The 14586-nt window shown below is 37.2% G+C and overlaps 2 protein-coding genes across 2 annotated transcripts; one reads left to right on the top strand and one right to left on the bottom strand.

Annotated features, from left to right (window-relative positions):
- Nucleotides 1-10242: 10242 nt before the first annotated feature.
- LOC147920729 (uncharacterized) lies at nt 10243-11487 on the bottom strand. Its single transcript, XM_087501201.1, has one exon. It carries the CDS (start codon nt 11485-11487, stop codon nt 10243-10245), a length of 1245 nt encoding a protein of 414 aa, XP_087357327.1.
- A 918-nt stretch (nt 11488-12405) lies between these two features.
- LOC104766721 (UDP-glycosyltransferase 73B4) lies at nt 12406-14550 on the top strand. Its single transcript, XM_010490660.3, has 2 exons — nt 12406-13686; nt 13885-14550. Exons 1-2 carry the CDS (start codon nt 12699-12701, stop codon nt 14346-14348), a joined length of 1452 nt encoding a protein of 483 aa, XP_010488962.2. The 5' UTR covers nt 12406-12698; the 3' UTR covers nt 14349-14550.
- Nucleotides 14551-14586: the final 36 nt, after the last annotated feature.

Genomic DNA, 14586 nt, shown 5'->3' with positions numbered 1-14586 from the left:
TTATTGTGATCATGATCATTATCACCCTAAAACACTTATTTGTTCTATTCGAATTGGAAGATTGACTAAAGGATCTAAGTAGTTTGAAATATACATACTGTTGTGATTATGATACATCTCACAGGGAGTAGTTCGTATTAAGGAGTAATCAAAGGGATATGATTTCATTAGAATCTCCACTTATGTCAACTGTATATTCTCAATAACTATTGTCTAATAACCTAATTCCTCTGTATAATATGTATATATACCATCCTATTGTGAATGAATAAAATCATCTTTCGACATCACATTCATATGGTATCAGAGCAGGTTTAGAACCTAAATTTTTTTTCCCTTTCGTTCTTTTCTCTCTTTTTGTTTTTCTTATGTCTTCCACTTCCTCCCCCACGATGACCGATACCATCATCAACAACGACCAAACTCTGCTCCACATAAACATCACCAATGTTACCAAGTTGTCTCCGCTCAATTATCTCATGTGGAAGCTTCAAGTCCACGCCTTGGTTGATGGTTATGGTTTTTCTGGTCATCTTGACGGCTCCAGCCAGATCCCTCCTGCCACGCTCACCACCAACGGTGTTGCATCTGAAAATCCAGCCTATGTCAACTGGAAACGCTAGGACAAGTTGATATATAGTGCTCCTCTTCGATCGATTTCACTGTCTGTCCAACCTATTCTTTCTCGCAAGACAACTTCCTCTGAGATCTGGAGCACTCTTGCCGATACATACGGTAAGCCTAGCCGTGGTCATGTCCAACAGGTTCGAGATCAACTCAAGTCTTGGACCAAAGGCAATCGCACTATTGACGAGTATCTTCAGGGGCTTACCACCCGTTTCGATACTCTTGCCAACCTTGGCAAACCGATGGAACACGATGATCAGATTGAGCTGATTCTTGAAGGTCTTCCTGAAGAGTATCGTCCCATCATTGATCAAATTGAAGGTCGCGATGTCTCTCCCACCATCGCTTATGTTCATGAGAGGTTACTCAACCGAGAATCAAAACTTTTGTCTAAGGCTGCGATATCCTTGTTACCTCTCACCGCCAACGTCGCCACTCACGGTAACAACAACACTAACAACAATCGTGGAGGTTCCTACAACAAGTCTAGCTACAACAACGTTGGCTCTTCTCAGTCCTTCTCACAACACTCTAATCACCGTTCTGATCACCGTCAGTCTCGTCCCTATCTCGGCAAGTGTCAGTTTTGCAATGTTCAGGGTCATTCTGCCAGACGATGTCCTCATCTTCAACATCTTCCACCTGTTTTGGGTTCTCAACCCAAGAATCCGTTCACACCTTGGCAGCCATGAGCTAACCTTGCACTTGGCTCCTCTTCGAATCCTGATGATTGGATGTTAGACAGTGGTGCTACGCACCATATTACTTCAGATTTACGCAACCTCTCTCTCCACCAGCCTTACTCCGGTGATGATGCTGTTGTCATTGGTAATGGCTCAGGTTTGCAAATAACTCATACGGGTGTAGCTACTCTATCCTCACCCACACGTCCTCTTGCGTTACATAATGTTTTATGTGTTCCGAATATTCATAAAAATCTTGTGTCGGTTTACCGCTTATGCAACTCTAACAATGTCTCGGTGACATTCAGTCCTGCTTCTTTTCAGGTGAAGAATCTACTAACGGGGGGCCTGTTGCTCCAAGGCAATACTAAGGATGAGTTGTATGAGTGGCCAGTGGCAAGATCTCAAGTAACTTCTCTTTATGCGTCTCCTAGCTCCAAAACTACTCTTGCGTATTGGCATGCTCGTCTTGGTCATCCCTCTTCGGCCATCTTAAACACCATTGTTTCCAAATTTTCTTTACCTCTTTCATCTTCTGTTTCAAACTCTTTGTCTTGCTCAGATTGCTTGATTAATAAAACACACAAACTGCCTTTTGCTGTTTCCACCATTAAAACGACACAGCCGCTTCAATATATCTTCTCTAATGTATGGACTTCTCCCATACTATCCAATGACAACTATAAATATTATCTAATATTTGTAGATCACTACACCCGCTATACCCTGTTAAACGCAAATCTGATGTGAGAGAAACTTTTATTGCTTTCAAAGCACTTGTGGAGAAACGTTTTGGCTTACCGATCAAAACTCTGTACTCGGACAATGGTGGTGAGTATCTTGCACTTCGCGGGTTTCTTGCGGCTACCGGAATCTCTCATTACATGACTCCTCCACACACACCGGAGCACAATGGCTTGTCTGAACGGAAACATAGGCGTATTGTCGAGACTGCTCTTGCGTTGCTCTCTCGCGCATCCATACCCACTACGTACTGGCCCTTTGCTTTCTCTACTGCCATCTATCTTATCAATCGGCTTCCAACTCCGGTCTTGGCTCATCAATTTCCATATCAAAAACTCTTTGGTGCTGTTCCGAATTATGACAAACTTCGGATATTCGGTTGCTTTGTTTCCCCTGGCTCCGGCCATATGCTACACATAAACTTGATGCTCGCTCCAAATCATGTGTGTTCTTGGGATATTCCTCATCTCAGAGTGGCTAACTTTGCTTAGACAAGGATACAGGGAGGTTATATGTCTCGCGTCATGTTACATTTCTGGAAACAGAGTTTTCGTTTGCTCCACGGGTATCTTCGGTATCATCCCCATTGTCGTCTGATCCCTCTACTCCACTGGTCACTCCTCTACACACATCCTTGTCGTCTTCAACCCCGATTACGATCCTTCACTTGCCGTCTTCCTCCGTCTCCGCGTCATTGCAGGTACGTTATCCTACTCAGTTAACAGGCTGTCTCAGTACATGCATAATCCCACCGATGAGCATTGGAAGGCGGTCAAACGAGTGCTCCGCTACTTAAATGGTACTTCAACGCAAGGTATCACGCTAAGACGTCCGAATACAGTTAATTTACATGCCTATTCCGATGCTGACTGGGGTGGTGATTCTGATGATCTTGTTTCTACAAACGCCTATATCGTATATTTGGGCTCTAGTCCAATTTCTTGGTCTTCAAAGAAACAAAAAGGAGTTGCACAGTCATCTACTGAGGCTGAGTACCGAGCAGTTGCCAATGCCTCATCAGAAATCATTTGGGTATGCTCTCTGTTAACTGAACTTGGTATTACTCTACCTACGGCTCCAACCATCTATTGTGACAACATTGACGCCACATACTTATGTGCGAACCCAGTTTTTCATTCTAGAATGAAGCACATTGCCTTGGATTATCATTTTATTCGTCATCAAGTACAAACAGGTGCATTACGTGTTGTTCATGTGTCGACGAAAGACCAGCTTGCACATGCCTTGACAAAACCGCTTTCTCGACAGCTCTTTACAACTCTTTCTTCCAAGATTGGAGTTTCGCACAGCCCCTCCATCTTGAGGGGGTGTATTAAAGAGTAATCAAAGGGATATGATTTCATTAGAATCTCCACTTATGTCAACTTTATATTCTCAATAACTATTGTCTATTACCCTAATTCCTCTGTATAATATGTATATATACCATCCCATTGTGAATGAATAAAATCATCCTTCGACATCACATTCATAGTTCGATATCCACTATCAACAATGAGTTTACAAGAATATGCACAACTCATATAAAAAGAAAAATAACCAAATACCTCCCCTCCAATCACATACATAAGAATTCGCCATATATGATAACTTACAATTCTCAAAATACTCCATGAGTCCATGTTATAAGTTTTGTCCCGCTCGCCCGCTACGTCGTCCCATTTCCGATCACGAATTTCATGGGAATATCCTATATGGTTCAAGCTTTCAATTAACAAGACATGATGGGATGTAAACATGTACTCTCGAAGACAAGAACTCTCATTTCACATCTGGGACAAGTTCTTTACCAAGTATAATATTCTTTATATATATAATATAGAGAACTATCCTAAATTACACTAAAACAAGTTTTATAAACAATTAATCACATGTTCCATAAACTTTCAAATAAGAAATTAAGGTGTATTTGAAATATAGTGCTATTTTTTAAACTTTAGAGATGATGTGCTAAATTTTGAAACAATATGTATTTTGTTGTTATTCAAGAATTGCCTATATCTTGTAGACTTGTAGTAATAATAAATAAAACTAGATTAAGACCCGTGCTAGAGCACGAATTGAAATTCATTTTATTTATATTGTAATTTTTATATAAAATATAATTTATGTAATTGTTTTTAAAAGTTTTTTTGGATAAAACATTATGCAATAAAATTATATTATATAAAATTATAAAATTCAACAAAAAAAAATATGAAATTGAATTTAAATATTCAAATTTTGACCCGTTACTCAGTAAATTTTTTAATTCAATAGATATTATTTTTAAAGAATAATATTACTAAAGCTTGGATATTTTATAGATTGAAAAATTTATATTTGTTTTTAAAAATTCAACTTATGGTATATCCGGAAATAAAATTATTTTTTAATTATAATAAATAATATAATAATTTATTTGTTTCACAAAATAGATTCATATATAAAAATGAGAGGTGAAGTATAATGATAATTAACAAATTAATATGTTAAGTTAGGTATCAAAAGATTTTATTTGATGAATAATTTAATAAAGGAAATTAATATGGTAAGTTAGATGATATGATTCATTAGAATATATTTTTTAAGATTTTCGGAAACAACGTGATCTAGTAATAAAATCTTCTGAAAATAAATTAAGGTTGGACCCACTATTTAATTTGCAACCAATTAATCTATCAATTAATGTATAACCTATTTGTAACCAACTTATTAAAATTATATAATCTACAAAACAATGTTTTGTACTTCCGTTTTATTATAAAGGGAATATAATATCATAAAATATTTGGGGAAAATTTTAAAATACCTTTTTTGCAATACCATTTTTCAAAAATACCCCATCTTTCAAACTTTACCAAAATAGCCATTAAGAATTTGTAAATTATCAAAATTTGTGTGTAAGCTTATAAATATATACACAAATTACCTTTATATGGGTGTAATTTTTTTATATATATTTTATAAATACCTTTTAAAAATCTTTTAAAAACCTTTTAAAAATCTGTTTAAAAATCTTTTAAAAATTTTGTAAACCTTTTAAAAACCTTGTAAAAACTTTTTAAAATATTTTAAAACTTTATGAATAGTTGGATCGAGTCTAGAGGTAGTAGTTCTTATCTAGAAGTACCTTCTAAATCATATAAAACATTATAATTTTTCATATTTAAAAGAGGTATCTTTGAAAATGTACAGATGAAAAGGGGTACCCTTGAAAAGATATTTCTCAAAAATTCTCTATTTATATTCTATTTTTTCAAAAATTAGAAATTATTGATTATAATATTTCGTGTCATTTAAATCTACCTTGTCTTATATGAATCGAGAGCTTTTTAATTATTTTGATTTTATTATGAGTATATGGTTTATATTTAATGGACTATATAGGTTAGTTTGTCTTTGAATTCTAAGTTTATCAATATTAAGTAACACAAAAATTTTTTTTTTTTCATTTGCTTGTTGGTTAGTTTTTTTTTCTTTTCAGAATTCTCTTTTTCTCTCCATTTCATCTCATTCCTGTCCTAAGTTTTAAATGAAACTTTTTTTCATCTCTTCTTGTTTCTGTTCTCGCAAAGTCCTACCAAAATTCCCGTTTGTCATCTACTTTTTTCTTTTACGGACTCTTTGTTACTTTGTGTGTGATGTGGTAAAGATGGTAATGAATATAGGGCTAAGGCCTATACTCGTACAATATTCAGGTTCTATTCCACTAATCGATAGACTTAACACAAAGAAGTATCATGATCATATGAATTACTACTTTTGTAAGCTAAAAAATATATATAATATATCAATATAGGTCAAATTATTTTAACTTACATTTTTAAATTCTTAACAATTAAAATAATATCAAGAATAAGTTCAATGCTTGGTCCATCAAATCTCTTTCTTTTGCACGTCGAGTCCAACTTCTAAACACGGTCATTGCTGGACTCACAAACTTTTAGTGTTCCACTTTTGTGCTACCGAAAAAATGCATCCAAACATTGAATTTTTTGTCTGGAGCTTTTCTTTGGAATGGAACTACAGAAGGTCATCACACAACTCGTGTGGCTTGGGAAACAATTACCACTGCAAAATCAGAAGGAGGTTTAGGAATAAGGGACCTGCGACTTTGGAATAAAGTATGTATGGTAAAACTTATCTGGCTTTTATTTTTTAGATCGGGATCTGTCTAGATTGCCTGGTTCAAAGGAGCGGTCTTCTCCGGTAAGCTTAACAACTTCTGGACTCAAAGACCAAGCACCAGGTTCTCATGGCTAGCGAATAAGCTCATTAAATTGAAGGACGAGGTCTACCCCTTGATAAAAATGAAAGTGGGAGATGGCAGAAACTGTCAGTTTTGAAGCGACAATTGGTGTAAGTTTGGAAGACAGTCGATTTATCTACAAGGTGAAGGCCCCTTGGGAATTCCCCGTTGCGCAACGCTTGCAGATCTTTGGAGGCAAGGCACTTGGAGAGTTCCTCTGGCTCGCTCTGATGCACATGTCAACTACCACATCGAACTAGCATCTATCCAACTATCAGAAGACGTAGATCAGTATCTTTGGTGGCTAAATGATCAACTAGGAGACAACCACACAACTGGAAAAATCTGTTTAGCACTTAAAGGAAGCTTACCGGAGATTGATTGTAAAGCGTGATAGTTTGAAGTGGTTTTGCCTCCCAACCGTTTTCTTGGTTCAATCTCAACTATTTGGTTCAGCTATGGTTCTATTTTAACTATAGGTTTCTAACTATGTCTTTTTCCATTCTAATTCTCGTATTATAATTGGGCTTCCAATAATGGGCATTTTGCCCCGTAAACATTTTGATTTCCTGTTTTTAAATAGAATGCTTTTTAACAGAAAAAAACCTATTAAAATAAAAATTTATATATTAACTAATGCTAATTTGTTAGAAATATCTTTTTTGAGATACTTTTTTAAAAATAACCTTTTTAATATTTTTATTTTTCACTCTTTTACACAATTCTAATATATTAAAATAATTTAGTGTATTTTCAAAACTATCCCTTTTTGCATACCCCTTTTTGCATGCCCCTTTTTCTAAATACCCCTCTATGTTAACATTTTTCAAAACTACCCCACTTTATGTACAAAATGACCAAATTACCCTTTTTGAGTGACAACAAGAATGTAAAGTCACCAAATCAAAAAAAAAATCTGCCAAAAAATGAAAATAAATTCCGCCAAAAAATATTTTTTTCCCGCTAAAATCGAAAAAAAATTCCACCAAAATTACGAAATTGGATTTTCCCGTCAAAATTTTTGAAATTTATACTTTTCAAAAAACTTATAAAAACCTTGTAAACGCTTTTACAAGGTTTTTGAAAGGTGTTTAATTTTTTTTTTTTTTTGTCAACCAATCATTAATTTAGAAAATAACTCCAAGGTTGGTTGCCCAAACCAGAGGATAATAGTTTACAAAAGAAATTTCAGAAAGTAAAGATCTCAAGGAACGAGCAAGACGATCTGCCCGAACATTAGATGTCCTTGGAATCTTCGAAAGCATGAAAGAAGGAAAGGAAGAGCGGAGCAAGCAAAAATCATCCAACAGGTTGGAGAAAGCGGGCCACTCATCAGGAGACTGTACCATCGCCACTAATTCTGTACAATCCGTCTCAAAACGTTGACAATCGACATCCCTCGTCAACAGGGATTCCATCGCCCAAATCAAGGCCTGAAGCTCCGAATGTAGGGGAAAAGGGCTCCGTCGTTGACTTCGTGATCCCATTAACACCGTGATATCCTCCCTGTCACAAAACAACCAACCCAATCCTACAAAAGGGTCCAAGACCTTCCAAGAACCATCAACCTGACACTGGGGAGAAGAGTCCCGAACCTCCACAGGCAAAGGATCTAGTGCAGCTGAGTAGAAGGACTTGGCCTCTTCCCATAAAACTTTGTCATTGGTCGCCTGATTAATAACCTCAATTGGTTCCGCTTCAATTCCTTGAAAAACTTTTTTATTTCTATCCTTCCAAATTGACCATAAGAGCCACGGTAAACGTAGACATATATCCGGGACATCCGTCTGGGATAATGCCCGCCAAAAGAGAAAATCCAGATTCGAATATATTGAACCATAGGGAAACCCCCCAGGGTTCGAGGCAATCGGGGACAAATCCCAGATCCGACGTGAATGGGAACACTCAAAAAGAGCGTGATTTATAGTCTCCACCTCCAAGTCACATCGTTTACATAAAGTATCGCACCGGACACCCCGATGTGCCAGCCGCTCCATTACAGGGAGGGAGCCGGAAGCAATCTGCCAGAAGAAATGTTGAACCTTCGGAGGAATCTCAAGTTTCCAAGCGTGTGCCCTAAGCTTCGTGCACGATGGTCCATATTCTACCTCCTTAATTAATTCCCGGGCTAACCGATAACCCGACTTAACCGTATATTTCCCTGATTTAGTATAGTGCCAAATCAATTTATCGAGTTTATAAACTTTACTAATCTCCATAGAGTGAATAATTTGGACATCCAAGGGGTCTAAAAACTCCTCAAGAATTGTCATGTGCCACTCCTTAGTAGTTGGATTAATCAAATGATTAACCATTAAACTGGGAAGTAACAATCTTCCTCGACCATTCGCTGGTCGTGGTTGATTATCCGGAATCCAGGGATCCTGCCATACCGAAACCTGACAACCTGAACCTATCGCCCAACGTGATCAGTGTACCACCAAACCTTTAGTTGAAAAAATACTCCTCCAAGCAAAAGAGGGGGAATATGGCTTTTTGGCTTGTAAAGGATGTTGTTTTCGAAAATAACGTCCTCGCATTACCCGAGCCATCAGCGATTCGGATAATGAATTAACCGCCAAAACTGCTTTGCCAACATTGCATCGTTGAATTGTTCCAAAGACCGGAAACCCAAACCACCATCACATTTATCCGTGCACAACTTATCCCATGCTAACCAATGCATGCCTCGTGCCTTATCATTCGACTTCCACCAAAAGTTTGAGATAGCACTCGTTAATTTAGACGTCAGCTCCTGCGTTAATTTATAACAAGACATGACATGAGTTGGAAGAGCCAACGCTACCAATTTTATCATAACTTCCTTCCCCCCTTTGGATAAATACTTATCCGACCAACCATTCACTCGATCATCCAAATGGTCGTTCACATAACTAAAAATCTTAGTTCTCGAACCCTGGAGGTTCTCGGGAATACCTAGATATGAACCCATACCACCTTCTTTGGAGATACCCGTAACAGATTTCAATTGAATCCTTCGATCAGACGGAACTTTCTTCCCAAACATAATAGAGGATTTTTCTAAATTTACCTCTTGCCCCGACGCTTTCCCATAATCTCCTATAATTTCCATAACCTTAGAGCATTCTGCCGCCTCTGCTTTACAGAAAAACTGTCATCTGCAAACAACAGATGTGAGACGGGCGGACAATCCCGAGCCAATTTAATACCGGTGATCCTATCCTCTCTTTCAGCCTTCTTAATATTAGCAATTAAAACCTCTGTGCAAAGTATGAACAAGTAAGGAGATAAGGGATCTCCTTGACGTAAACCCCTCTGTGGCCTAATAGAACCCCGTGGCTGTCCATTGATAAGTACCTGATATGTAACCGAGGATACACACCACATAATCCAGGAGATCCATTCCCTATCAAACCCCAATTAAACCATTACAGCTTCTAAAAAGTCCCATTCAACGCGATCATAAGCTTTACTCATATTCGTCTTAAAGGCAAGAAAGTCCGTCTTACATTGAGGATTTGTATTTAAGCCATGAAACATTTCCTGAGCAACCAGTATATTATCTGTAATTAAACGACCAGAAACAAATGCCGATTGGGTGTCGGAGACAAGAGACGGAAGGAGTCGTTTCAACCGAAAACAGAGGACTTTAGAGATAATCTTATAACTCACATTACAAAGACTGATCGGTCTAAATTCCGTCATCCGTTGAGGCCTTTCGTTTTTAGGAATGAGACAAATATTTGTTTCATTCAATCGCGGATCAAAGCGATCCGTACGAAAAAACTTTTTAATCAAAGCCACCAAGTCCTCTTTTAGGGAAGCCTAGAACCTCTGGAAAAACAAGGCTGTCATCCCATCAGGTCCTGGTGTTTTCTCGGGGTGCATCGCAAACAAAGCCCTGCGAATCTCTGCTTCCGTAATTTCCTTTATTAAAATCCTGTTCATCCTATCTTAAATCAATGTGGGAACTTCCTGTAGCATCTGGTAAATCCCCCTCACATCAGACCGCTTAAAAAGATCCGCAAAATATTTAGTCGCAATATCCTCCATATCAGAGTCTGATTCCGTCCATACATTCTCAGGACTGAATAAGCCAGAGATCCTATTCCTAGCCCGCTGCTGTTTCGTAGAAGCGTGAAAGTACTTAGTATTTTTGTCACCAACCCGTAACCAGAACTTCCGACTCTTCTGTTGCCAATAAACCTCCTCATCCCGGTATGCCTCCTTCAGTTTCCTCTCTATATTATGGATCTCTTCTTGCGAAATCGAGTCATCCATTTTTGCCTCCTGTAAGGCTGCCTTCAAGGAGGAGATAAGCGTGGGCCCAAAAGAAACATTGTTCTTCCGCCACCAAGAAATAGAATTACGACAATTCTTTAACTTGTCCACAAATACCGGTATCCGAAAATTTTTTGTACGATTCCACCCAGACTCCACCGCCCCAGATAACCCATCCTTGCCTAGCCAACGCTTGTTAAACCGAAATTGACGTTGCCGCCGAAAATCCGTTTTAAAGCAGGTGGCCAAAATAGGATAGTGATCAGAGGCAATCATCTCTAAATAATCAACCTTTGAACGTGGGAAAAGACAATGCCAATCCTCATTAGATAAAGCACGATCTAGGCGGCAGCGGACGATCTGATTATTTCGTCTATTACCTCTCCAGTATAGCTGCTCACCATAACAGGAAAACTCTAGCATTCCGCAATGTCGGATCATAGAATTAAAGGGTACAAATGAGGATATTGGTCTTAAAGCACCACCACTTTTCTCATGATTCCCAACAAGTTCATTAAAATCGCCTATCATTAACCATGGGTCAATTCGATACGAACCAATATCAATTAACTTGTCCCAAACCTTATGTCTATGTTGAGGAACTGGATCCCCATAAACAAAAGTCAAAAATACCGTCTGTTGTCCCACAAAGGCTTGAACATCGATTAACCGATTACTTTCAAATAAAATAGAAAGTTTTATTTCATTCATATAAAAAATAGCTAACCCACCACGGGAGCCGCAGGGATCAACCGAATACAAATTATCATAACCAAATTTATTCTGAAACTTTCGTAAATAAGAATAACATTTTTTTGTTTCTGATAAAAATAAAATATCTGGACGGTGTTTCTTCCACAAATCTCCCAAGTACTCCTCTGTCAAGTCTGTCCCAATACCCTGACAGTTCCAACTCATGACCTTCACGTTTGAGCCGGTGGTTTCGGGAGAGAAGGTATTTAAAAAAAAATTAAAAGGTTTTTAAAAGGTTTGTTTATAAGGTTTTTATAAAACATTTACAAAGTTTTGACAAGGTTTTACATTATAAGGCTTTTATAAAGTTTTTAAATCATTTAAAACCCTTATAAAAGCCTTGTAAAAATTTTTTGGCGGAAAATTTTTTTATCGAAATTTTTCATCAAGTTTTTTTCGAAGAAAAAACTTTTGTGGAAATTTTTTTTCGAAAATTTTTTGGCGGGAAAACATGTCGGACATTTTTTTTGCTGAAAATTTTTGTTCTTTATTTTATTGATTAAAATATTTTTCATGTAAGGGTAAAATGATCATTAAAATTAAAAGAGGGCAATGAAAATGACAAAAAAGTATTTTTGAAAAAGTGTATATTAAAAAGATACTTCTAACAAATTCTCAATTAATTTTTAATATTCTTTTTTAGGTTTGAATTCTCTATTTTATATTTAAGATATAGTTTTGAGAGATTAGAGTTTAATATTTAGAGTTTAGAATTTATAATTTAATTATTTTATACATAAAAGAGATAGTTTTGTAAATAAATAACATAAGAGATATTTTAAAAAAATGACATAAAAATATATTTTTGAAAATCCTCCAACTAATTAATATCATTATATAAAATAATTTTGTTAATTTATATATAATTATAAAATAAGAAATATTATAGTTCCATTATTTTTAAATCATAAATATTATACTGTACAGTGTATAAAGTAAATAATAAAAGAAAAAATTAAGGCTTGCTCGATACTCATCGCTAAGTGGAGAAGTCAAAGTTTGCTTCTACGAGATACAAAGTATACAACACATGTGCATAGAGACAAAACACAGAGACAACCAAATATGACGAAATAGAATAACAAAACACCAAAGCAAAAGATGGCGTATGCAAAGACGTTACATTCCCAAAATTTTCATATCTTCTTCTACGTACACGTGTGTGTTATATATATCTCGATATGAACGAAACTGGAAGAACAACTCAGACAAAGAAAGAAAGTCCCAAGCTAGACAAGAAACCCTCTTTGTTTTGTCTGATCACATGACATATTTCAGTTCTTAAATCTTCAGAAATTTTTCCATTCTTGTTTTGCTTTCTTTTGATTTTCTATCTTCATCCCAAAACCAATAATTTTGGTTACTACGAACCAAACATGAACAGAGAGAAAATTCATATTTTGTTCTTCCCCTTCATGGCTCATGGTCACATGATTCCAGTTCTAGACATGGCCAAGCTTTTCGCAAGTAGAGGAGCCAAATCAACCCTCCTCACAACTCCAATCAATGCTAAGATCTTGGAGAAACCTATTGAAGCATTCAAAGTTCAAAATCCTGACTTCGAAATCGGAATCAAGATCTTCAACTTCCCTTGTGTAGAGCTAGGATTGCCTGAAGGATGCGAGAACGGTGACTTCATCAACTCATACCAAAAATCTGACTCAGGTGACTTGTTCGTGAAGTTTATTCTCTCTACTAAGTATATGAAACATCAGTTGGAAAGTTTCATTGAAACAACCAAACCAAGTGCTCTTGTGGCCGATATGTTCTTCCCCTGGGCGACAGAATCTGCTGAGAAGTTCGGTGTGCCTAGACTTGTGTTCCACGGCACGTCAGTCTTTGCCTTGTGTTGTTCGTATAACATGAGGATTCATAAGCCTCACAAGAAAGTCGCTACGAGTTCTACTCCTTTTGTAATCCCAGGTCTTCCAGGGGAGGAGATAGTAATCACAACAGACCAAGCCAATGTTGTTTTTGACGAAGAAAGTCCATTTGGAAAGTTTTGGAAAGAGGTCAGGGAATCAGAGATTAGTAGTTTTGGTGTTTTGGTGAATAGCTTCTACGAGTTGGAATCTGCTTATGCTGATTTTTACAGTAGTTCTGTGGTGAAAAGAGTTTGGCATATTGGTCCGCTTTCGCTATCTAACAAAGAGTTTGCCGAGAAAGCCGGAAGAGGGAAAAAGGCAACCATTGATGAGGAAGAATGCCTCAAATGGCTCGACTCTAAGACACCTGGTTCAGTAGTTTACATGTCCTTTGGCAGCCGAACTAGCTTCACCAACGAACAGCTGTTAGAGATCGCTTCCGGTCTTGAAAGCTCTGGCCAAAACTTCATCTGGGTGGTTAGGAAAAATGAAAACCAAGGTAATTTCTTCATCCTCAACCATTGGTCTGTATCAGTATATATTTCCTTCATCAATGTTAACATGTGTTTATATTTTCCTATTGCCAAATGTGCTATGATAACAATATACCATAGCAACGAGTAGATTGGTTTGTGTACTTTTTTATATATTACTTTTAGAGTTCTCCTAACAGTTGGTGTTTGTGTGGTTTGGATAGGTGAAAATGAAGAGTGGTTGCCTAAAGGGTTTGAGGAGCGGACTACAGGAAAAGGGTTGATAATACGCGGATGGGCTCCCCAAGTGCTGATACTTGACCACATAGCAATAGGAGGATTTGTGACGCATTGCGGATGGAACTCGACTATGGAGGGAATTGCCGCGGGACTACCTATGGTAACTTGGCCGATGGGTGCGGAACAGTTTTACAACGAGAAGCAATTGACAAAAGTTTTGAGAATAGGAGTGAACGTGGGAGCTACCGAGTTGGTGAAAAAAGGAAAGCTGATTAGTAGAGAGGAAGTGGAGAAAGCAGTGAGGGAAGTGATAGTTGGAGAAGAGGCAGAAGAAAGGCGGATATGGGCTAAGAAGCTAGGCGAGATGGCTAAAGCCGCTATGGAGAAAGGAGGGTCTTCTTATAATAATGTTAACAAGTTTATGGAAGAGTTGAATGGTCGAAAGTAAAAAAGACAGAACATGTTTAATGTTGCATTGATGTGAGATTGTTTTCTTGACTTTGTGTATCTTTTGAAGTTCCTGTAATACATGAGAACATTAGCTTTAGCCACTGTTTGGTTAGAGAAAGTATGTGGTGTGTTCTCAATTACTTTTGAAGAGTTTAATTGTACGTCACTTGTCTTCAATGGTCTAATGATTTTTCTAAGCATTGGTGAAGTAAAGTTCTAAAAAAATGGCCTCTTGA

This window comes from Camelina sativa, chromosome 19, assembly GCF_030686135.1.
Source record: "Camelina sativa cultivar CO46 ecotype springtype chromosome 19, ASM3068613v1".
In the NCBI taxonomy this organism is placed as follows: domain Eukaryota; kingdom Viridiplantae; phylum Streptophyta; class Magnoliopsida; order Brassicales; family Brassicaceae; genus Camelina; species Camelina sativa.
The sequence above is the reverse complement of the archived record's forward strand: the minus strand, read 5'-3'. Positions and strand labels throughout refer to the sequence as shown.

Bases quoted from the DNA above. Each gene is read 5' to 3' on its own strand.
- LOC104766721 (XM_010490660.3), top strand. From the start codon at position 12,699: ATGAACAGAGAGAAAATTCATATTTTGTTCTTCCCCTTCATGGCTCAT. The intron at 13,687-13,884 runs GTAATTTCTTCA...TGGTTTGGATAG, and splicing joins TAGGAAAAATGAAAACCAAG to GTGAAAATGAAGAGTGGTTG.
- LOC147920729 (XM_087501201.1), bottom strand. From the start codon at position 11,487: ATGAGTTGGAACTGTCAGGGTATTGGGACAGACTTGACAGAGGAGTAC.